Raw genomic sequence first — 25,426 nt, 5'->3', positions numbered from 1 at the left:
CTCAGCCAGAATTTGTCCTTAAAATTATTTCCAACTTCCATTTAATCCCTCTGTTAGAGCTGGACTCTTCTATAGATTTTCTCCAGTCTGGAACAGGCTGAAAAACTGATCACATCTCATCAGCAGAAATTTGCTTTCAATCTTAAAACATGCTCTGTTTTCTTAAAAATTCTGAAGGAGTGAAACTGAATATTACTGAGCCAGTGTGTAGCTGAAAAGACAATTCTAGTAACAGCTTTGTAGTATCTTGAAATATTTCAGATCATTCACACTTGACTATATCCTGAACTTCTCCACATAGGGTTTGAAGGGGACTATATTCAGCCATGTGTTAAAATATTGAAAATAGTTGAGGTTCGGGGAGAAGGTTTCACTCCCATTTCTTTTTGCTTATGTAGATATTGATACACATAAAATTATTCCAGTGTTCTTCATAGGAATGGTCTTGACTGAGATGATAAAACAGTAGTGAAATAAATTCTGCTTTGCTTCACACGTTTCTTGCTTAAGAATTAATATTTTAGGTATTGTTGACAAGGGAACAAAATAAAGACAAACTTTTGAAATTATTTTAACTGCCTAGCTCAAGACTTTGCAAAAACAGAGCATCCCTGTAGAAATTTCAAGCTTCCTCTGAGAGTTTTGACAGGATAATGCCATATTCAGTCAATAGTTTGCCTCATCACTTCCAAGGCCTTCATGCCCAGCTCAGCAAGGCCTTGATGTTACAAAGTCCTTTGAATTTTACCTAAAGGGAACTAAAGCCCTTTCACACTCCAGACTTGCTTTTTGTTTCATTTGACATTACTCAATAGGTTTTGCTATGTCCAAATTAGAACAGTGCCTAATAGCTGTCTGATTGCATTCATCATTGCTACAGCTTGACAGGTCTGCAGCATGAAGGTCACATCAAATCCCAGTTCACATAAGGCAAAGTCCTGATTTATTTCTGTCCAGAACTCTTTGAGGCAACCACAGCCCCCTGGACTTCTTTACACATAAATGCTGTGGATTATTGACTAGAATCAGACTTCTGAATGTAAAGGCTAGGATTTACTTAGTTGAAATCTTGGGGTACTCACCTTGCTGTATATGGATAGAGGATTTTTTATTTCTTCTTTGGGGGATGAATATTCAGTTTTCTTTTTGCAGTGTTTTCATGCCACACATTTATTTTAAATCAATTATAAGTTTATTATTACTGATTGACCTTAGGTCAGTTATATGCCCTTCCAAAAATGTTTCTTTTTAAATATTTATTAGTGTATTACCTTATGGTGTCACAAATGTGATTTTATTTAAAAAAAAATCATATATGGTATACATAAAAGGTAGTTTAATCATACAAAGAAATGTTTGCACATCAATTTCTGCGGAGACTGAAGAAGCAGTTTTCTCAGTGATAGGTAAACCTGTATGTTTTATATAAATAAGAGATTCAGAAATACTTTGTGGGTCACATTTGTATTTGGTAATCTCCATTTACCTTTTCCTACAACAGCAGTGTTTTTATCTTTTTAAATGTTGACTTGCTGTCATGGAGCACATCCAAGCTCTCAAACTGCGAAATTGAGGTGACATCATGTAGTCAGATAAGATTTCCCTTCCTGGCTGATGGCACAGAGCTGTGGAACTGCCATTAGAGACTCTGAGGAGTGATGAGTGCAAAAGGGGTGTCTGTTTAAGGCACACTGAGCAGTCTCTTAATGCCCAAACACCTTTAAAACATTGCAGTTGGCAAAAATTAAAATACTCCATGGGCTCCTCTGAATCATGCGATAAGATAAATTAGCCTCTGCTTGGCTCCAGAGGTTTGGGGTGGAAGGGGCAAGGACTGTATCTCTTAATATCTCTTCCATGCTGTTTGTCTCTTCATTCCCTCTCCTCCTGAGCTCTTATACATTGTGTGATGCACAAATGTTAATATATGTCACTGTTAGAAAAATTGCATGTGAAATATGGAGAAATGAAAAACACTGAACACAGACCCTGCAGCTATCACCGTCAGTTGGATTTCACAGAGGATCTTGAGTGATAGGTCAGCCAAAATTCTTCTTAGGGGCAAGGATCTTGTCAACATCGAGTGTACTGTCAGTCCAGCTATTTGAGTTTGTTATTATTTCTTATAAGTCAAGGACTTGAAGATGTTTTTCTCTGGTTTGACTCAGACAAACCTGTTCTCCCTGAGTTCTCAAAGGGCATTACAGCAAGTTGTGAGTTTGCTTCGTCCACTTCTTTAACTATCCTGAGATGATGTTTGGGAAGCTGTGTTGTAGAACACCATTCCATGTAGAGGGAACATTAGTTCCTGTCAAAACCACTTGTACTTACCCCTGGATCATATCTATCTTTATCTGATCTTTGGCACTTCTCCGAAAAGGTTAATGGGAATAGCCCCAGAACTTCTATCTCTTCATGTGTGCTCACATAGCCTCCAAGCCTTTTTGATATTCCCAAGATCATTATACATATTGGACAGCTCATGTCCTTGCAGGTTAACATGGTAAGGACAGAGTTTGTTTGTATGTGCCCTAGCAATTTTTCAGTGGTCTCATGCTTCTGAGAAAGCAACACATGAGCTGTGTGTCTAGCATACGTGGCAAGGGGCTCTTTTTGTCACTTTCATGCTTCTCACCAACTCTTGGTAAATTTTTGTTAGTTCCTTCCATATATCTGTTCTTACTAGGGATTAGAACCCTCTACCAGCAAAGTGAGCATATTTTTCCCTGCAGAAGGGGCCATTTACTCCTGGGAAATGCACATTCATCTCTTCTGTCTTTGGATGCCTCCCCACATATTCCCAGTGAGGTCTCTCTGATTATAGCTTTGTCTCAGCACAGCCCCCTTGTCCTGCATCATTTCTTGTGTCAGTGAGATTCTAGCAATTGCAGCTCACTCAGTGCAACCCATCTGCTTTCTGGCCTTGTTTGTCAGGAAAGTATAGGCCACAGTCCTGCAAATGTAGTCCGGTGCCTGGGTCGAGGCATCACCATCAGTGTGCTAATGGGTCTGGCCCAGAGAGTTTGCAGGTTAAAGAAAACCTGACATGAAAAATAGCTCTGCTGGTAGTGTGTGTCTTCAGTGTTCTCTGTTTGTTCCATAAGCTTCAATCCCTGTCTCCTCATCCTGTGCAACCACTATCAAATTTCCTGCTGAAACTACCCCCGTTTTGTCTTCCCTGTTCACTAGCTACAAATGATTATTTAGGCTGCTGGGGTTATGATCTACCCTCCTTCCAGCAAAGCCCTGCTTCCTTCAAAATTGAGAGAGTTCATTTCTGAGCTCTGAACTCAGATTCATCATAACTATCACAAGAGAATATTACAGACCACATAAACTGCAGATTGCATCCTAACAATGAAGCAATTTATTAACAAAATTATTTCTAAAATAGAGCTCCAGGCCCTAAAGTTTGCTTTAAAAATAGTTGTATTGCTAAAGCAGAATAATGATGTGAGAGCTGTTACTTAAATGGCATCCTCTGGCTTTTTGTGCAACCTTCAGGGCTAGTAATGGGTGAATTCTTATAACTTCTTTTCCAGGCAGCCAGGTAAATGAGCAGGTTAATTAAAGAAAAGGAAAAAGAAACAGGCTGTACCTAGCACATGGAAATTGCTAATTTAAACTGTTTTGATCTTGTGGGCACTTACCTTGAGGATAAGACTTCAGTCTCTTGAGTAACATGTACATTAATGTATTCCACAAAAGATTTTGAGGGAGGTAGATTTTGTATTTTTTAAATCTTATATAATACGTAGGGTAATGTTGAGTGAGCCATATTTAAATATTGCGAAGACGTTGTGAGAAAAGTCAGAAAATATGGAACTGATATTTTGTCATGCAGCTGTGACTGTTCTTTCTCCACAAAGTCATAAAGTGAGGATTCAGAGCCAGATTTTATAACTTTCAATTGTCATTGTCTTCACTGGAGGTTTCCAAAGTAGTAGCATGGCAGCACTGACTTATCATTGTCAAACACAGCTTTGAGTCAGGTAGAGATTGTTGGTGTATATATATATATATATATATATATACATACACCTGAAGTTCAAGACATGGGATTTATGGTTTTCTCTTTGTAAAGGGAAGTTGGATAATTATCTTGGGCAGGGTAATAATTTTTTGTGTAAGATCACCAAGTTAGGCCAAACTCCTAGCTTACAGTGCTGAGAGACAAAATTAAAATCCCAGTTTTGCATTGGTCATTATATCCCCAGCACAAGAGAATGGCAGCTTTCTTGCTCTGCTTCAGCCCCCTCCCTTGGGGAATCTCCCACACATTCTGGATCACATGGACTCTCTCACACATGGCATCCTCTAGTAGACTTACAAATGCCTATATCATCTGTTTAATTTTACATATTCACTCACTGTTTAGCACAGTGGGATTTTTAACAGAAGGGAGGCTTTCAGATCAGCTGTAATATAAATAAAAATTAATCTATCACCTTTGCACAGCTAGATGCAGCATATTTTATATAACCAGGATTTGTAATTGAAAAAGAGCTTGTCCTCAGAAAACAAGAGTTGACCAAAAAAACACAAACCAAACCTGAAGATGAAAGACTAAGCTACAAATGGAGATTTAGTTTCCCAGTTATTATGGATCAAATGCTGTCCAGGTTTGAGGTCCTTGTTTTTCCTAGCACAGACAAGAAACTTGAGGGCACCATACAAATTTTTTGTCTCATCCTCAGGAATTTTCTGCATGAGTTCAATACAGGATCTACATAAGGTGCAAGTGCTCCAGCATGGTGTGTGTGCACAGGTTAGCTTGAAAGGAACTTGGTCTCTATGAAGCTCCAGGGTTTCATGTCTGGGTTATTGAAAGACCATTCTTCATAGTTTTGAAATTCAAGTCTATAAGGTACACATGCAAAAATGTTTTCTGTCTCCATTTCTCTTTACGTTGATGAAAAGAGAAGAAACTGACATATTCTGTGCAGCATACAGAATGCAGTGCCCTTGCAAATGTTGTGTAGTTAAGGGTTACCTACCCTACACTTTTCTTACATTGCTTAATAACATGTCTTGGGAACAGTGGAGAAATTCCACTGAACATCAGTTATTGTCTAGTGTTGAATTTCCAATCCTGTGTCATTTCATCTGTCAGAAAATTAATTGATCCCTGTAATTTTCTTGTTATTGCATGATCTTTATAAGGAAAATTACAAAGCTACTTAGTACAGGATCTTTGAGAACTATTTTTCCTTTAGAAGATGAAAAGAAGGAAGCTGATAGTAGTTTTCTTTGTTCTTTCTATTTGTTTGCTATTCTGATCTTTAGTCTCTTGGTTTCAACTTTCAGATAAAAGCTTTTAGTTGCTCATTTTCATGTATCAGACTTATGTCCATTTTGTTTCCTGCCCTCACACCACAGTTCAACTCTCACATCCTTAACTCCTTAGAGACTAGGTAAGGCATTTTGCAGTCTTGTCTAGTGACTCCTTGCTGGCAGGACATGTCGAAGCACAGCGATTCTGGGGCAGTAATGAGGGCAGCTGTGCCGTGCCATGCCGTGCCAATGGGGCATTCCATGCAGGGTTAGCCAGAGCCCTGTGATCACAGGGGAAGTCCCAGTGCTGGGGCAAGCTGAGGTGGAGCCAGGAAGGTAAATTAGGCTAATGGAGTACATGGCCACATACTGAGCTGCAGTGGATAGAATGACATCCTGGGCTACAATGGATGGAATGACATCCTGGGCTACAATGGATGGAATGACAAACCAGTTCAGTTTGCAGAACTGACTATCAGCATGGCACTGCTGCTGTTTTTGAGCTGGCTTTCCAATAAAGCATTTGAGAAGCAGAGGTGGCGTCATTTGGAGCATCCAAGGGCAAAAGTAGACAGTGTGGCACTGGTCTCTCACCTGCTGCCTCATTTGTTAAGCCTCTTGTTTGGGTGGTTCACTGAAAATATTATCCAAGCACTGAATGAAAATCAAAAGGGCAATTCAGGTCGTAGGAACTTTGTGGAATGGCAAAAAGGTATTTCTCCATGGAAAATCAAGAGTGCAGCCTGCTCTGCACATTCCAATAGCAGTTTTGGTTATTGTCTCTGAAAAAGAAAGTGCTAGCTGTTGTTTAAACGTGGAGCAGCAAGGATGGCTGGAGGTAAGGAATAGTTTGTGTGTGATGAAATGCTTATTTTTTTGTTCTGACAAGAGTCATCTGGATCAAGATGTGATGAAGTTTTCTAAAATCATAAAGGGAATAGGAAAAAAAAAATAAGAATTTACCCATTCTTATTATGTGATAACTGGAGATAGCCATACAACTCTGAGGCAGCACGTATAAAGCATACCAAAAAAGCTCACATGCTGCAAATTAAAATTATGGAACTCCATGCTTAAGGATACTGTAGAGACCAAAAGTATTCAGGGTTCTCAAAGTGACTAGATACATTAATGGGAAATTTCCAAGAGGGAAGAAGGGGATTTGATTGTATCCTCTATCGCAGAATGTCCCTAAATGCCAGTGTGCAGATAAGGATGAAATACAGACATATTTAACCCTTTTCTTGTTTCTTATGCTTTTCTCATGGCATCTGTTATTGACCTGTGCCAGAGACAGAATACTGAGAGATGGATTTGTGTTAGGTCCAGTACATTTGTTTATCTATAGTACTTACAGCCATCTCCAGCTTCTCCCAAACCAAGGATATCTTTTATTTCCCAGAAGAGGGATGAGAGAGAAGAAAGTGGAAGGAGGGAGAAGCAGAGCTGACTGATTTCTACCTTTTGTGCATTGTGGAGCTTAGTGTTGCAGCTTTGTCATGTGTGTGTTATGTCCAGCCAGCATTGTGGAGGTCTGATTCAACACAATCCTTTTTTGCTCTTGCTGACCTTTCAAAGATTATTTTCCCAGTTTTTTCTAGCAGACAGTAGTGCTAAGAACAACGGTTCTACAATATTTTCAAGCCTATTATTTTGTAGCCAATACAGATGGATTACTGAGACCTAACTTGGAAGGTAGCTTTTCAACTTTTTGGGTCGAGGACTGTATAGCTGAGGGAAAAAATGCAGGCAATTACTTCTGACACTGGGTTTTTTCTTTATCTAATCTGCAATTTTCTGAAATATTACTGTGTTTTTTAACAAGAAATAGAGGGTAGGTGGCTTGGAAAATCTGAGATAAGGAGTCTCTGAGGCAGGAGTAATTGGTTGTAGTAGATTGGGACAAATTAGGATGCTGCTCAGCAGAATTACTGTACTGTGTACTTGCCGCTTATTTCAGCCACTTCCATCATGTTTTGCTTTGTCTCTATTTATTTATTTATCTATTTAATATTGCGATAGTCAATGACATTAACTTACTTTCCTACATGAGACTGTCCTGAAGAACAAAGACACAAAGCATTAGCCTGAAACATAAAAATGTCGCATGTCCTCTTAAATTATGCACAGTCTGTCTTTGAATGTTAGCATTAACCTTCAGTTCAGTAGGATATGAGACTGAAAAAATGCAAACTGACACTGTGGTGTGTTTTTTATTGCAAATATATATGTTTGTCTTCTGATGATATTTTCCAGGTATAGAAAGAATTTAGGAAACTATTGGTAGAGTTGCTGGAGTTTCAATTGATTAAGCACCTGTCATCTGAATCAGTTTTATATCACAACTGCTCTAATTCAGTGACCATTGCACAAAAAATATCATTGTACCTTTCAGATATTTGCCACCTTGATTTGTTATTGTCCCAGTGAAGGAGGATATAGTCCTAATGATCCTAAGTGTGCTATGTTCCCAAAACTCACTTTCCATCAAAGTCCAAAAGTAACAAAAATAAAAATAAAACTAGATAATCCTCCACAACCTTCAAAGGAGAACTATAAATACATAGCTAGAAAGGGAAAAGGACAGAGAGAGAAACGATATGTGTAAAGAATTTGTTGCAGCAAAGTTTACTTTGCATTCAAGGCCAGAGACTGCTTGATGGCAGCCATGTGTTTGACTCTCTTATAATGACTGCAAGAAGTGTGAGCAGAATTAAAATGGGGCAATGGGTGAAAGAAACACTAATGTAGCACTCATTAACACATTCATGCAATCCCCGCAGTGAGTGGGCTGTTGAATGGATGTAGCATCAATGTGTCACAAGTCAGGCAGGGCATACATCTTGGCATAAGCAGGAAAGCAGGGGAAAACTCTCTAAATAAGAGTTCACAAGTATCTGTGGAAGCAGAGATAGGAAAATGATCAGTGACAGCAACATGTAGCCAAACATCAAAAATCCTACTTTTCTTTTCCCCCTCCTCCTGTTTCCCTCAGTAGACATCCATCAAACTGCAATAGGATTTCTGCTGGCCAGTTTGTGTCTTGGAAATTGACAAGAGAGGGGAGAATCACTTTGCCCGGAATCCTTGCTAAATTACATGAAAACAGGATTTGTGCTGCATGTAAACTGTATAAATCCAGTCAGCTTTTAAGTGGAAACCAATTTTGTAGTGTGTAAGTATCATTGATTTGTTAATCTGACAATTTTTTTAAACAAGCTGATGTGGATTAGCCAGTTCTGATTGTGTGTCTCTTACAAGTCGTTTGAGTGCTGGATACCTTGGTGAGTAAAGGACTAAAAATTAACCTTTGAGGCCCCTGTCTATAAATAAATTATTGATCCTTAAGAAAGAATCAGATAATCTCATTAGATATAGTTTTCTGTAGTGTGAGTCTAAGTCCTGCCATACAGAATCATTTATCATAATTGACAATCTTTTTCCTGAAGCAGACAGGAGCAAAGCTACAATAGAAAGCAAATCCTTCAGGAATTGGTATAGAAGAGCAGAATAAAGAATTTCCAACTGATTTGATGCTTAAGGGATGTTTTGTTTCCCCTCCAAGTATTTCTAAGGGCTTTTAGCTTTTATGTATGCTTTTATAGCTGCATATCCAATAATTCTCAGTCAAGAAAAAATGTGTCTCTGAAATTTCATGCATGATGGTATTCTGGAGCCAGACAGAAGTACAAGGAATGAATTTCTGATCCATGACATAACAGACACAAGTGCAAAATACATAGCAAGCAGTGTAATATTAAAAGACAGAAGTGATACAGAATTCAGTACTTAACATATAAATGAGTGCTTAGAAGTACTTTACAGAAAAAAATAGTTAATGTGGTGTCAAAAGGTAAATGTACAAGCAATGAGACCTAGTGCTGTTATTTTTTACTACTACAGTTCAGTGATCTCCTGAAATGAAGCAAACTCAAGTGAGCATTTTAATGACATGAGGAAAAGAAAAAAAGTTGAACTGTATCATTAGTTTCGATATCTTGACTTTCCATTTTGTAAAAGGAAAGAAAAACCAGAGGAAAGTCATGTCTGAGCTCTGTTTCTCTGTTGCTGGGCAAAGGGGAGCTGTACACGTGGGAGAGAGAGGGGGTTACTGAGGGGACACCAGCTCATACGTGGCTTATCAACCTGATTAAATGTTAGCATCTAGTTCAGAGACTGCAGTTTTGATTTCGTCTACATCAGCATTCATTGTGTCGAACTATGTCAGTTTAGAATCCCACTAGTATAAATTTGAAAAAATACTTCTTTTTCACGATTGGAAATGATGGATGCAGCAATACCTATTACCACAGGGAGAGGAAAAAAAACCATGTGCACACCCCCACAACCCTCTGCAGTTGCACTGTGTGCGCTGTGGGGTTTCATGTATGCCGTAAGTAAGGCTGGAGATTTGGTCCTATACCTATCTGTCTGTTCTGTCTTCAGGCTCACAGCTTAGAAAGCCTATACTTTTAAAAGAACACAGAAAAATAAGTGTAGATGAAGGGGGAAATGGGCACAGTCTAGATAGGGGAAGTAATTAAAATATTAGGAGAAATAGTGTCATATAGAGTGTCTGATTTAATGAAGATACATTGGACTTGTGATAATGGAATTATTTTTAGTTTAAAAGAAGTTTAAAGACCAACTAATTACAAGGCATAGCATATCTCTGTGTAAGGTGGTAAAGATCAAGGATAGATTCTGTTGCTCTGGATTAACTCAGAAGTTATTCATGGTCATGTAAATAAAAACTAGAGGGAGAATCCTGTAGTGTGGTGTGGCAGCTGTTCTGTACCAAATTGCTGGTGTAATCTCATGAAATCGCTTGCACTAATTCACTTCAGCGTCACGATGAGTCTGATGGCATAATGCTGAGCTGTGGGGGTTCTCTCCTGCCCTGCACACAGTAAAACACATCCATTTCCCTCTGCAGCCACAGAGCTTCAGGTAAATTGTGACAGCCTTGGAATTTTATCACCACAGTGCAAGCACAGCATCCTTCTCTGACTCATTGAAAGGGTCTGTCCACCTGGCAAGGGCTGTTTTCTCTTTTATGCACAAGGGAAAAAATTTAATCAGTTCTTGTATCTGCATGATGACTAACCAGATGAGAATTTTTTTTTCAATATTTTGCAGAAACCTATGAGTTTTTAAAACAGATATTCCTCCACCAGGTAGAAGTCATTCTTCACTGGTACTAGTATACTAGTTTTATCCCTTGTGATTAAAGTGTTTATCCCTGTTGATTAAGAATACCCACACTGGGCTGGACTTGAGCTGTAGAGTAAAACTGGTCAGGAATTTTATTTTTTTTAATTCTCAATATATCTTTTTAAATGTTGCAGAAGGAGTGGGGATATTTTATTCCATAGGCAAAGATGTTGTGCACCATAAAACGGATAGACCATCTCATTGACATGTCCAAAGAAAAGCATTCTTTATGAGAAAACACTGTACTGCTAATAATGTGATCCCAACAGCCAAGCTTGTGCTGCTTAATTTGTTTCCTTGGAGTGATATTATAATTCTGACATACTGAAAAATCACCTCACAGAGACTCATTTTGCATTTGTTGCCAAGTCCATCTTTGATATAACATTTGTTATTGTAGTGCTTGGGGTGTCTTCAGAGGAGTAATATTCTAAATGAACCTGGCTGTATCATCCCTTTAATGTAGAGTAGATTTTTGCATTAAATTTTCAGCTGATTTCAAATGTATTTTGCCAGCTATTCATCGTGAGCAATCTGTTCAAGAATAGGGCCAGTATATCAATATAAAATCAGAAAAATTCTTAACAGTTTCTCTTTCAGGAATATCTCAGGTCGTTTCAATTCTCTTCTGTTAAAAGGAGAGTATGATCTCTTGTATTTATGCCTGCCTGTCAGGTTTTTTATAGTAGAAACACGAGTCACTGTTTGTAATGCAGGATTAGCCTGTCTCACACGTTATTAGAATTAGACCTGACTAGTGACTTAATTACTTTTTCTTCTGTATTTAACTTTAGTTTTCATCCCACACCAGCTTTGCACTCCCAGGAACACTCTGCTTCTTATGCTAGAGCAAATATTGAAGAACATATGTATTATTTGTCTGCCTTTGCACAGACAAAAGATGATAGCAGTATGTACTGCCCTCTCAGTGGACTTCTGTATTCTGAGCTGCTAGTAAAATGTAAAAAGATTGCACAGTGATGTCCTATTAGACCTCAAGACTGGAAGGACAGTTTGTATTGAACACAGGCATTTTTCATAATTATGTTGCCTGCAGAGATGCCACCTGCCCTAATTTGATCTGATTATAGTGAAATGCAAAACTGTCCTCTTTTCATAAGTGGAACTTTTCCATGTTCCCTCACAGTGCACAGCAAGATATGCACACGTTTATTGCTGCTGCAAAGGAGGAAGAAAAATATTACAATTAGGTATCAATTAAGATTTGAAATCCTATACAAGAGTGCAGGTCACTTTTAGACAATTGCTTCATTCTTTAGTGTTCTGAAAATGGTTTTCTGTCTTAAAATCTCTATGAAAAAGAGAAAATCATAGCCATTCATCTAGATATGTCTGTACTATTCTGAGAGACATTATATATTCTGTGGCTTTTTAAAATTCTCTTTTGGTTGGATGGGCTTATTGTCCATGAAAATTTATTTTTAGAGTAGCCTGGACTTGCCTTGTAGTCTGAGTCATTTATGTAGCAATTTAAATATTTGTCTAAGCTCTCAGTGAAAGGCTCATATTGAAGTCTTATAAATGCTTCACAGATTAAAGGAAGAGCATTTTTTATATACTGTTTATACAGAATGATGTCATATCCCAGGAAAAAGAAAGAAATGCAAAATTAGAAAGAAAAGCATTGCTGTTTCTGGGTCACTGGATGTCGTTTGCCATTGTCCTTTCTCCAGTAGTAATTTTGTGCATGTTTATGCATGTGTGACTAAGAGAGTGAGACCTACATGTGTGCATCTTGGTTTTTCCGAAAGTTTTTGGTTTTTTTTTTTTTGTTAGCTTGGCATATTGATTTTCCTGTACAGTGAACATAAAATAACCTTTAAAACTTGTGCTTGAATATCTTTAAACAGTAGTTTTGGAGTTAAACAAATGGAAAGCTGTGTTTGTTCTCTGGCACTTGGCCACATCTTTCTTGATGGTGCAGTGGCTTATTCCACATTATATAGTCAATGTAATAACCTCACTTAGTAAAATACACATGAGATGGAAATTTATTGCTATATGAAACTGTTCTTTTCGTCTATAATTTCCAAAATTATAGGAGGACATTTTCTGTAATTCAGCTTTTGCAAGGAAAAAGGATAAATATTTACTTTCCAGTCTGATCTCAGCATTTGGGCTTTACAATATTGTTTACCATGACAAATATATTTCTTTTATTGAGCCATTGGCTGGAAAACGTCTGTGTGAACTTTAGTTTAATTTCAGCTTAGAAACCATTTAGCATTTTCTATATTATACTTGCTTAGTTCTGGTAATCAGAAATTGGAATCTTTTAAGGGTTCACCCTTCAGTAACCAGCAAATGAAATTCTTCTATAGTTATTTTTGCCTTGTGTTGACTTTTATTCAGGGATAGTTAGATTTTCCCTGAGAAGACAATCTCCTCTCTCAAAAGTCTCCACCACATGCTGAAAGCTTCTGACCTCTCAAAGGTACTGATCATCATCAAAGGCCAATGCCAGCATGAAGGTGGGAATTTGAGAGAACAGAGTTTGCTTTAGAGATTTCAACTACTTTTTGAATAAAAGATGAGAAAACCTTTCATGAATTGAGCTGATAGAGCTAAAAACCTAGCAAACTGAGAGTGAAGAGCTCCTTTCAGGCCAGATCCCTGCAATGAGATTTTCACTTCCAGAGTTTATGTGGTAGAAGGTGTGAGCCTTCCCAAAGAAGTTTAAAACAGTGTTCTTTTATCTCAGCTCAAAATAATAAAGTCACCTGGTTACGGTAGGAGCCCTAGCTTGTTGATTTTCTCTTTGATGTGAAGAAACGGTAGAAAAAACTTCTGTTAATTACAGAGCATTTCAAGAAAATGGGTTTTTTTCTGTATAATTGAATTTGGCAATAATCAATACTGGCATGAAAAGGGAATTTTCTTTTTATTTTTGCTTCTGAAACTTCTGTATGTGAGCAGTAAAGGTCATAGCTCAGTTTCTCATTACAGAAAGGCAGCATGGAATTTGTTGTGTTGCATGAGTTTGGTATTCACTGATTTCACTGAGAATTGCATGGATGAATTTACACCTATAATTTAAACTGGAACATTGAGCAAGCAGATGGTGCAGCCTATTCATCAAATATGTTTGCACTATTGCATGGTTGCCCTAAAGTTTCAGTCTCTTGGGCAATACTGAATATTATTTCTTAGAAAATTTCCCCCCTCTGAAAGACTCTTTCAACAGTTTGTCAGGTAGCAGTGCAGAATATACAGAAAACTGCCAAAAATAACAAGCTGTGCCTTGCTGGCATTGCAGAACTCGGTGCAATTCAGGGTTTGAATGCTGATGTGACTAAACATTACTTGTTCAAGTGTGGCTTAAATGTTGTTTTAAATATGCAAAAAGGAAGCAAGGAAGCAGGTTCTAAGCTGAAATGGCAGGTCAATATTCCTGCTGATATTTTTTGTGCTGAAGATTAAAAGAAAGACCTTAGCAGAAAATGGCTAATGTGGTTCATTACTTCTAGTCATTTGGCTTTAAAGCATCATTAAAAGAAGCAGTGAGTAACAGCATAGTGAAAGCCAGAGTTGTGTGCAATGTGAGAAAGCCAGACCAGCAGAATTTGCTACAATCACTTTATGTGATCCTTTCCCAACTCTATTGCAGTCTGCTAGCAGAATTCTTGTACAAGTGCTTTATGAGAGTAAGAAATGTGCTTTGTGTCTTTGGAGGGTTTTGAATTAAGAGTACACAAAGATGTAACCTTTTCAGCTGAGCAACTACCATCTAACATCTCTAGTGACTGCTTAGAACAGGACAAGTGTTGTGTCCTGACAATCAAGCTTTCATGAAACTTTCATAACTAATAACTTCAGCAGCCTTTTTGATAGCAAAATAATGTATTGGTCTTTTTACTGACTTCAGCTGTCAGAAGTCAATCAAGGAAAAAAAGCAAATTAAGATGACACTCTTTGATGAGGTCATTAAGGAAGAGAAAATGGTATTTCAATTCTGGTTTTTCTTTAAGATAATAGGTTTCTTATTGCAGATTGACCTTTGAAAAAGCGGTAATTAAATATGTCCTTTACTGGCACACAGTCTTTTTAGCAATTACATTTTCTGTACATATTCAATTTATTTGCTGGTATGGATACTGGTAAGCACCATTGACTTAGTTGTTGCTGTGATAGTTTGCTTGAGCTGAAGAACTGCTCCACCATTTGTAGCTCTAGAGAGTTTTAAAGACTTAGAGGAAAGACCTTCACCATGTTGACCTCTGATTACAGAAACCACACGCAAGCGTCTCTTGTCATCGTCAGGTTCAGCATTGCCCAAGTGCAGAGCTGAGCTTTGCAGTCTGAATACATGCCTGCTGACTTTGAAAGGACAGAATTCAATACTTCTTGCTTTTGAAAAAAAAGGTCTTTTAAATTTTTTTCCCCTAAACTAATCTATAATGTTGAAACACTCTCATGTGTCTCTTTTTGGGCGTATATTTGATTGATCTTGCTATCTACCTGTCTAGATTATTGCACAGAAAAATATCATTTGCAAACTGATAGTTATTAAAGTGGCATGCGTACAAGTACAGAAACCCATATAATTTTTTTAGTTTACTTTTGCAGACCTGCAGATGTAGGGCATGGGACTTGAGATGACAAGTTATTCAGAGGACTGTTTTATGACCTTTCTGTTTCTTTAAAAAATTTTATACAAAGAAAGATATATGTAAATATACAAATGAAGTTTGTATATATAAATGAATATATATATAATATACAATATATAAATGAAGTTCTAAGTTTGTCTGCATTGGGAAATTATCTGTGAGAAAATACTTCAATTACTTTTCACAATGCACAAGCTGTATTCCATATATACCCTTACAGGCTTAAGTTCTATAAATTACATACTTAATATTCTTCATATCTTTTTCTCTTTTCAGTAAAATGTTAATGCATTCTAGACAGCCTCCTTAGTTTTCATTCACATAACACCAAAAATGAGAAAAGTTCACCTATAACATCCAAACACTCAATTAACACAAGCACAGTGAAGTCGCTTCATACATTGAAATCATTGTCAGTTCCTGTAAGTGGCTGCACTGTCACCAGCACAGGATTGCTTTTCACTGGAAGAGATGCAGACAGCAGAAAGGTGTGGGGATTTACAACAATATTCCAATTAGCTGAACAATGCGGAGGAGACTGGGAAAATGACGTAACAAATAAATGCACACTAACTGCAGGACTTCAAACCTGTTAACTTTTCTATGAAAGTCTAGTCTGACTCCAGCTTCTTACCACCCTGTTTCCATTCCCATTGCTATTAGTCTGTGCAGCGCTGTGCTCTTCCTGCCATTGCTGCTCACTCAGCAGAGTTCTCTGTGCTGTGCTGTTACCTGTATTTGCATCTGGACATCTGGAGTCCCAGGCACTGTCCCACTGTAGCTAGAGGCTGGCTGTGCTCTGGATGCATACCTGCTATAACAAGCATCTCTGAGTTGCAGGATTCCCTTGCCATCTTTCCTTGCTGTGCATGCATGGCAGGACAGCTTGCAATTGCCTATGTATATAATTGTTGCTGTATTGCAAGTCCTGCCATTAGAGTGCTGCATTGCCAGATTTTCAGGATTATGTTTTTGAATATGGAGTATTCTTCATATCTATACTCAAGCCAGGGAAAAAAAAAGCCAACATATCCATTAATTTTCTAAGCATGAACTAGTTATTCTCAAGTATTTGAAACATTTTCCAGTGGCAAGCTCAGTTTAGCAATTAGTACTGTGAAAAGATATCCTTTGAAGGACACTAATAGATATTCGTGCATGGTTATGTTCAGAGCCCAAAAGGGATGTACTTTTCAGAATTAATGAGTGTTGACGCAGAAATAAATTCTAAGTGAGAGAAATGGAAGTTGTGCTCTACTCATAATGTAAATGCTCAGCTTGCATGGAGCTTAATGTGAGGGGGAAATTTACATGCTCCAAAGTTGAGCATGTGCAGAAATTATTGGAATTGCAGCTGTTGAGTGAAATTCAAATAATCTAACTTTACTCTTGCCAAGTCCCTTAAACTCCTCAGTTAATAGAAGTAAGCAGATACTTTTTTTTTTCTGCCTGTCTTGGATGATGGGAATCACTCTGTGAAGGTTTGTGTTTCTTCTATCGACTAAAAAGGAAGCATGCAAGAAATATATTAGACTCACATAACCAACATTTTGATGCTTAAATGCATTGAAATGAATCTCACACAACAATACCATTTGGGGAAAGATGAAATTTAAAATGCAAAGCGTGAAATAATGCTACAAACATATGGTAGAAGAGGTAGCACACAACCCTGCAGTAGAGATACATATGCTTGTGACTGTGGTCAGTGCAGTGAAGACATTGCATGATTTTCTATGATTCTCTGAGTGATTCAGCCAGGGTACTTCCATCCAGGTGCTGCCAGATGGGGCAGGCAGGGGCTGACTTGGGGTTCTGGCTGGGACAGGCAGGGCACTGGTGCCATCAGGGCACTGACATTTGTGTTACTTCTCAGTTTCCTCTCTTTGTAGCAACTGGGGTTTTTTTCCCTCCCATTTTGCTAGTCTATGTAGCATTAAAGGGTTGATTTAATTTTTCCTTTGCCTTCTCTCTGAAGAACATAAGTCATAGAGAAGGATAATTTTAAGAAAAAAAAAAAAACCAAAACCAAAAGCTAATTCTGTCTGAGAAAAAATATGTGAAGATTTGGGTAATTAAATTGGTAGTAGTTAGAATCATAGTTTAATTATAAGTGTAGTTGAAAATGTGTGTTCAGACCAATTGAAATCAGAGTATTTATGATCTTAGGAGTCATTAAACCATCCTTCCTAAATTTTGCTTCTTTATTCTTCTCTTGGAGATACATTTACTTATCTGAACAAATTAAAAATATGTTTATGAAGAGAACACCTAGTTACAAATTGCAAATTTACAGTCACAAACTTTGTAACTTTAGATGGACCCTTCATTCATAAGTGCAGCATTTGGGGTCAAATTATAAAACAATATGGGAATCAAGCAACAACAAAATTATTCAAACAAGTAAACTGTGTATGATGGAACATGTAGAAGCAAATAATACTCTTAAATTTTATTTAAGTAATAAAACTTTAAATAGAGGCAAAGAATTTACTTGTTGTGACTTTATAAAGTGGCTGGTTCTTTGAACTAGATGTCATCCCTTCATTATTTATTTTCCTGCTTAGATTTAGGTTCATTCCTAAGACATCACATTAGTTTTATGGATCTGATTGCTTTAAGGTCAGTGGAGCTATGACAGAGTAAAAAGCAGTACAAAAATATTAAATCTTTGTATCAGTTTTATATTTCTTACATCTTGCTCTGCCTTCATAGTTAGCAATAACCTATAACAGTCACTGTAGCTGAGAGCCCATGAAACACATATGTTTGAATGTGAGCTGAAAGAGGGAACTAATAAGCAATTTAGGTGCCATTTTATCAGTCTGCAGGTGTCCTCAGTCCTGAGCTTTGGCTTCTGATTAAAGCCAATCTTCCATGCTTTTGCATCATTTCCTTTTAACACTCTTATGGGTAATTATTATTGATTTATTTGTTTCATATTCCTGTGGTTTGGTTTATGTCTGTGGAAATTGCATGAGGGCTTGTACTTTTCAAGTAATAATTGGGAGTCGGGAAGTGAAAATTTTGTTAATTGTTGAGACTGTGCATTGTAAGGAGTTCTGTACTACAGGGGGCATAAAAACTAATCCTAAGCATTCTCTACAAAATAGCAGAAATCTGTAACATGCAGTTTATTTATGTAGTTTCCCATGTACTGGTTTCACCTCAGAGACTTGGAAAATACATTTATATATAAATTTTTGGAGTGTACAGTTTGCCAGTGAACCCATCAGGTACTGTGCTTAGCTAGTAAAAAATTTCAAGTGTCCGTGTTTTTTTTAATATACATTAATATGTTGATAGATGTATGGATGAATTTGTGGGTGAGATGACAAATAGTTCTTAATGGTTGTGAGCAAAATCAGGGTGTTTTTTTAATCCCTTTATGTTTTATTTATGGAATGGTTATTTGTCATAACCTTTGTCTCTAGTCACAGTGCAGGAATTTAACATAATCCAAGACTTTTTCAAAACTCACAGGTATTTGGTAAAAATAGGTTCCAGTGTTAAAACATGTTTTACAAAGGTCCACTTACAGAAAAGAAGCAATGAAAAATAGAAATAAGAAAGATCATAAGTATACCCAGAAATATTTTTAAAAGAAAAAAAAAGGAAAGGAAGATTTTGTTTTCCTGAAATTATTGCTTCTGAAATGTGACGATCTGAAATGACTTCTTACAGACAGCAGACTGTTAAGATGTGTCAGTATAATTCAATATTGTATGCATTTGACATTTCTGAATTCATTGCTGGAAAGAATCATGGCAACAGTGACATAGTTTTTAAGCTCTCTCTCTTTGCTAGTAACATCAGGATCTGTTGTATAATCAGCTAAGCAAGATCCAGTGAAAATCTGAACTATGAAAAGGTTAAAAACTAGATTGGGCAAGTCTCTGAAAAACAGGCTGTACAAAATACTGTATTTGGAAGAGGATGCAGCAGTTCTTGACTAGTAACACCTAAACATGCATGTTTTTCACAGAATCATAGAATAGTTTGAGTTGGAAGGTCATCTAGTCTATCCCCCCTGCAATAAGCAGAGACACCTTCAACTAGGTCAGGTTGCTCAGAGCCCTGGCCATCCTGACCTTGAGTGGGGCAGCCCATTCCAGTGTTTCACCACCATAAAAACACTTCTTTCTTATATCTAATCTAAATCCACCCTCTTTCAGTTTAAAACCATTACCCTTTGTCCTTTCACCCAGGCCCCACTAAACAGTTTGTCACTATCTTTTTTAGAAGTGCTCATCAGTTTCTGGAAGGCTTCTATAAGGTCTCCCCCTAGCCTTCTGTTTTCCAGGCTGAACGATCCCAATTCTCTACCTTTTCCTAACAGGGCAGGTGCTCCAGCCCTCTGATGATCTTGGTGACCTTGCTCTGGACCCACTCCAACACATCCACATCCTTCTAATGTTCTGGGGACCCGAAAGCTGGATGCAGCACTCGGGGTGGGCTCTCACCAGAGCAGAGCAGAGGGGCAGAATCCCCTCCCTGCTGCCCACACTGCCTTGGATGCAGCCCAGGACACGTTTGGTCTCTGGGCTGCAAGTACTCATTGCCAGCTCATGTCCAACCCCTCACTCCCAGCACCCCCAAGTCCTTCTTGGCAGGACTGCTCTTAATCCATTCATCCCCCAGCCTGTATGGAAGAAAGAGAGGATGCATGTAAAGAGTTCATAAAGGGGAGATTATATAATTTATGTGTGAGGGCAAAACAGGTTGGATTTTTGGGAGAAATAGGTACTCAGGAAATATGATTTTAAGGAGAATGGAGAGAAGAAGTTCTTGCTAGGGAAGAAAAAGGAAACATTCCCATTTTAAGGAGTTTAGTGAATAATAAATTGGAAAGGATAAGAGGGAAGAAAGAAATAATTGATTGAAGTAGAAGCTGTAAAGACTCCAAAAAGCAGAATGTAGTTTAGTTGATATTCTAAAACTAACATCTGTCAAAGATTAACAGGCAGCATTACATGAAATCGTAATTATCCTCTACACCTAGAAATTCCTATAGCAGTATGCAATCAATGTACATATTTTCAGGGAAAATTACATGCAGGAAAAAATGTTGCTAATTATATAAGAACTTGCGGCTAAGAGAGAGGAACCATATTTTATACAATAAGTTTTGATTTGGAACGCAGAGAAGACAACAGCTTTGGACAACTTGTCAGGGCTCAGGTCAAGAAGTTAGTGAGACAGAGTTTGATGGAGATGTAAATCCCAGTGAGAAGACAAGAAAATTATGTTTAGCAGTGATTCTGTATTAGAAATAGCAAGGACAATTAAGTGTTTTGAGAAAGAGAGAGAATAAACAGCATGGAAAAAATGAGAAGATAAATTTAAAGGTGATACACAGGTTGCGGTTCTAGAAGTTGAGGAGAATAAAATCTGATAAAGAAAAACTCAGAGCTAAAACTCACACATTCAAATATATGAATATCCTTGAGCAGGAGAAAGAGTTGGGTGAAAAGAAGCTTTTAAAAATATCACAGGTTTCACTGAATGGGAAGGAATACTAATATTTAGTAAGAGACAAGTCATTAATAGAGAATTATTACTATATGCTTAAACTTGGGCCACCTTAAACCCTGCTGGCCTTTGGAAGGGTTTGCTGATGAAGTTGTGTAGATAGTGCATTCTTCACCTGTTCCTCCTCAGAATGAAAATAAAACATTTACCAGCAAAAGGTTGACTTGAGTAACATTCAAATCAGTTCCCTAAGTAGAAAAAGTTATGCGAGTACAAGACTTGCACTAGTGTCATTGTGTCTGTTGTTTGTTTTTTGCCTTTTTAGTTATGCTGCTTTCAAGTGTAGCCTTTTCCTTCTGCATACCTAAGACAGCCATGCCAACAGAAATTGTTAGTGCAGGCCATGTCTAATTGGCCTTGAGTAAATCCACAGTGCTGGTGGAGATTTCCTGATAATTATGTCTAAATTCATTTGTATTCTTTTAATGGCAGTCATTTAGGGTGAAAGGTAACTATTTGTAGTTGCATCAGCAGAAAAGCAGGTTGAGAAAGATCGCGGTTCTTCCCATTTTCTGAGGGAAACTGTGCTCTTAATTCAAGAAATGTTCTCTGTTCACAAAGAGATGCTTCAATTTATGGTAAAAATAATAAAGCCCCAATAGCTTTCAGTGTGCACTTTCATCCCTTGTCAAAAATTAGTCTGGTAGTGTACAAAATTTGTTTACAAAAGTAGTGTACGGGAGCCTTGGAATTCATCACCAGGAAGGTAACCACAGTCTGAACAGGACTCTAAAGTGCATGGCAGTGAGCAAGACATATTCTTTCTTACTGGCTGGTACAGATGTGAAAGTTTGTAGTGATTGAAAATTTGTCTCATTGCAAAATTCTGGCAAATCACTCCTCTGCCTGTGTTCTTGGTTTGTGTATTTACACCAGCAGGTAACAGCTAGATATATGTGTGAAATGGGTCCTATTTCTGACAGCCAAAATTAAAGTGATCTGTGGGGCCTATGAAATCCTTCAGGGAATCAGGAAAAGCATGTATTATGCTTAGAAATTAGTCCAAACCTGGTGTGTGAATCAGAATTCAGCTTTGGGCAGCTCCAAGGTTTTGATATGATATCCTCTTTTAACAGGCTTTTTGGCTTATACTAAGGGTAGGCAGTATCTGGCAGACAGTGCTGCCCTTTTCATCTTGCTTTTGTTTGTAGTCCTTTGGGGAAAGGGCTAAAATATTCGGAATATAACCTTTCTAAGTATTCTTGGTAGTATGCTCAGAAATGTGGAAGGATTATTTGATAGATGGTTTTCAGTATTCTGGTGCCTGCAGAGCCATGGCTAATCTTTCTAATCTTCTTTATCTAAGGTAATCTGTATATTCTATCCTCTCTGCATCTATGTGTCTTATGCTGAAATGGCACTGACAGGAAGCTCTAAAATGCCTATTTTTGTTCCTTTCCAACAGCTGGCTGTCCAGATTCCTTGATTAAAGAGCTTCATCACTTCAGGATTCTGGGAGAAGAACAGGTGAGTTAGCATCTCAAAGGCAGCGTCTTAATGTCATGAAAGATAGACGCTAATGAGACAGTTTCATCTCTCTCCAGGGAGACAGAGTGTATCTCATGACCCCCAGAGACCTGAAATGTGGGAAAAAACCCACACAGGAGTTATATGTGAGAGTTGGGGTCTTTTTCATTCTATCCGTCAGCCTTGACAGGTTATTAATTGGTACATCTGCTACCTGCCACAGTTTTTCAGCTCTTGGCTACAGCAGTAAACAGACCCTCTGAAGCTGCAGATAGACAAACAATCTCACTAGGGGATTGGTACTTACAGCTACTCATGATATTATCCATCCCTTTGTGTGTCCTTTTTTCTCCTTTAAAGAGTGTTTCTCATAATTATAGCTGTGTTTTGCACTTGGAAAGCTATTTCTGTAGAGGGACCTTAGGAAAGCATAAGAGAAGTGTGCTTTACAACACTCACAAGAAGGTCAGTTATTATTTTGTCAATAATGAAATTAGCATAAAGAGATATTGAGAAATGGCCTTAAATGTTGAGAAACAAGTTGAATTTTCAAATGCTCAATGATTTTGAAATTCAAGCTGTCTTTTTCTCTGAAGTATCCCTCCTAAGGTGCTGGTTACAAAGCCTGACCACCTGACACAGAGCTGCTGCTGCTAGGGACCAAGGGTCTGAAAGCCCAGCATTAGTGTGTTGTACATGACAATATTCACATCTTTTAATGAACCTGGCACCAAGGGACTTGCACAATGTTGTATGAGAGCTGTGACAGAGGTAGGAGCAACTCCTAAGATGTTAATTCAAAGTCTTGTTTCATCACTTTTATATCAGATTACATTGTCAAGAACACCCTGTTGCTTCTCCCTTTCCCTGTCACTCTCCCTTTTTTTATTACAGTTATGGCTGCTGTTACAATTCCTAGACTTCCAATTTTCCTCCACCAGCCCCCCACTTCAGTTGTTACAGAGAGTCACAAATCGTGTTTCTCAAGGACTCAGCTTTTCCTTAGCAAGAAGGCAATGTGAAGGGGAGTGTGGGAGGGTTTGTGTGACGAGAATAAAAAAAAAATTTAAAAATAATACAGAAAACAGACTAGGCCAAAGGAGATACAGGAAGCAGGAATCTGGTGAGATCAAGGACTTAGGAAAAGGAAACAAAAGAAGTTACGACCAGGATTGATGGGGCCAAGAGACTGATTAGAGATACCTGACAAAGGGAGGGCAGAGCGAGATGAAGCTTGGGTAGACTGAAGAAATGGGATTTGTTCATGGAAGGAGCTGGGATTAGAAACAAGAATTATAAGGATAAGGGTCTGACAAGGAGTGTGGACCAAGGACTGGAAGGGAATGACCAAATACAGAAGCTTGCCAAAGGGACTGGTGAATAAAGAAAGATCTGCACTTAAGCTGCATGGAGAGGTGAAGCTAAGCAGACTAGGAAGAGTGGGACAAAAGGAGAAATTAGAGGAAAAAGTAAGGAACAGGTAAACCAAAAGGCTGCAAGTATGAGAGAGAGGACTGAATAAGACAGATTTGACAGCTCCCCTGGCAAAGCCCTGAGAATGGAGTTGTAGACCTTAGCCTGACTAATGACCACTGACAGAGCATCACAGTTTAACTGATGGACTTTCTTTGCAGATAGTGAACATTGTCATGAGGCTTGAATTATTCCATTAGCCCATGCAAGTATAATATATTCTGTCCCTACAAAAGCATTGTTATCGTGAATCTACTGAAGACCACAGTAGCTTTTGTTAGAAGCTGGCAAACACTCTGATAGTCAGGAAATAAGCTGGTGCAAAACCAAGACAAAAAAAAAAATTAAAATACATCTAAATGAAGAAAGAAAGGAATTACAGGCAAAGTCCTTATTCATATGACTATCTATTTATTTGATATTTATTTCATATTTATATAGTTAGATATTTGCTTTTAAAAAAGATCTTAAAATGTGTCTTTTTCTGTTATGATGCATACTAGATAGAAAAAAATCATAATTAATTATAACACTGTTTTATTCAGACTCCTTAAAATTTCAGTATTATAAACCACCATATATTTTCTTCTCCAAGCAATAGCCAAAGAGAAATAGGGACATGTTCCTGCTTCATATTCAATCTTGATTTATTTTTAAAGTGCTTATGTATTTAAGGCCAGATTATAAAAGCAGAATGGACTATTGTGATAATCTGTTCTGATCTACTTTAAAATACACATTACATGACTTTTTTGGATTAATTCTTGTATAAACTGCAGTATATTGCCTAGAAAAGCATCTATTCTTTGTTTACAAATCACTTGCAGACTTTAGATCCTATTATACCTCTCAGTAGTGAATGACAAAATATTCCCAGCCTCTTTCCTTCCACCACTCTACCAGCACCAGCATGCTACCTATGTTGCACATCTCCCATTCCTCAGAGTCCAGGTCCTTTGAATTTCCAATTCTCTTTATTCTGTCATGATGTAATAGGTGATCATCGTAATAAAAAGTTACTCAACCTATGAATGCAGCTCAGAATAAGCCCTGAAACAGAACTAAAATAATTTCTTATATACAAAATGGGTTCTTTTTATCAGTCAGACTGTCAGTTAAATATGTCTCAGACAGAAGGAAGGAACGTTTTAGTTTGAAGAGGACATTCATACTGGAACTTGTGGATTCCAGTTAAACCAGTGGCTTCCCAATAAGGAATATGATTTCTCTTCTAGAGATTTATATTTCTTCACCTAAGAGGTGTCTTAGTGCTTTGGAGCGTGTATGGGCACAGCTCAGATTCAGCTCAAGAAACCATCACACTGCTTCCCTGACAGAAATCTCACTCTGCAATTGTAATGCTGTGTTCCTAGAAAAATAACTTTATGTGTGACTGTGCTGAAAATTTGTTTGCTTAAAACCAGTTTGCCAACAGTTCATATAGTCCTGCAGTGTGAAGTCCATGAACTCAATGATCCATGTTACATATTCATTACTTCCTTTTCTCAAATTGTTACAAGCTTTATCACTGATGTTCTATGCTCTTAGTTTTCTTCCAGGTAATTGATAAAAATTTTAGACAGCACAAGGCCAAGAATCAATACCTTCAGGACCTTTTTGGAAACACATCTGCCTAATAATTATTGCCCATTTACAATTATATTTTAAATATGCCAGATAGCTAAGGTCTCACACTGTTAATACACGACATGTTAATTTTGCATCACTCTGGTTATTAATCAAAATACCAGCTAGTAGCAAGACAAATACCTTAGTCTGCTTTACCAAATCTCCTACTTTTAGCAGTCAAATTTCAGTCAAATTAAAATCAAGCA

The 25,426-nt window shown here is 37.7% G+C and overlaps 1 protein-coding gene across 2 annotated transcripts in view; it reads left to right on the top strand.

Annotated features, from left to right (window-relative positions):
- Positions 1–25,426, top strand: part of PRKN (parkin RBR E3 ubiquitin protein ligase) — a 681,963-nt gene that overhangs the window by 537,221 nt on the left and 119,316 nt on the right. For both annotated transcript variants that reach the window (XM_085055318.1, XM_085055319.1), the window contains exon 8: positions 22,057–22,118. In XM_085055318.1, the coding sequence (XP_084911444.1) occupies positions 22,057–22,118 (62 nt within the window). The remainder of the gene's footprint in view (positions 1–22,056; positions 22,119–25,426) is intronic.

This window comes from Lichenostomus cassidix, chromosome 3, assembly GCF_008360975.1.
Source record: "Lichenostomus cassidix isolate B80296 chromosome 3, HeHo_3.0, whole genome shotgun sequence".
Lineage (NCBI taxonomy): Eukaryota > Metazoa > Chordata > Aves > Passeriformes > Meliphagidae > Lichenostomus > Lichenostomus cassidix.
Note: the sequence above shows the minus strand (reverse complement) of the source record. Positions and strands in the feature narration are given on the sequence as shown.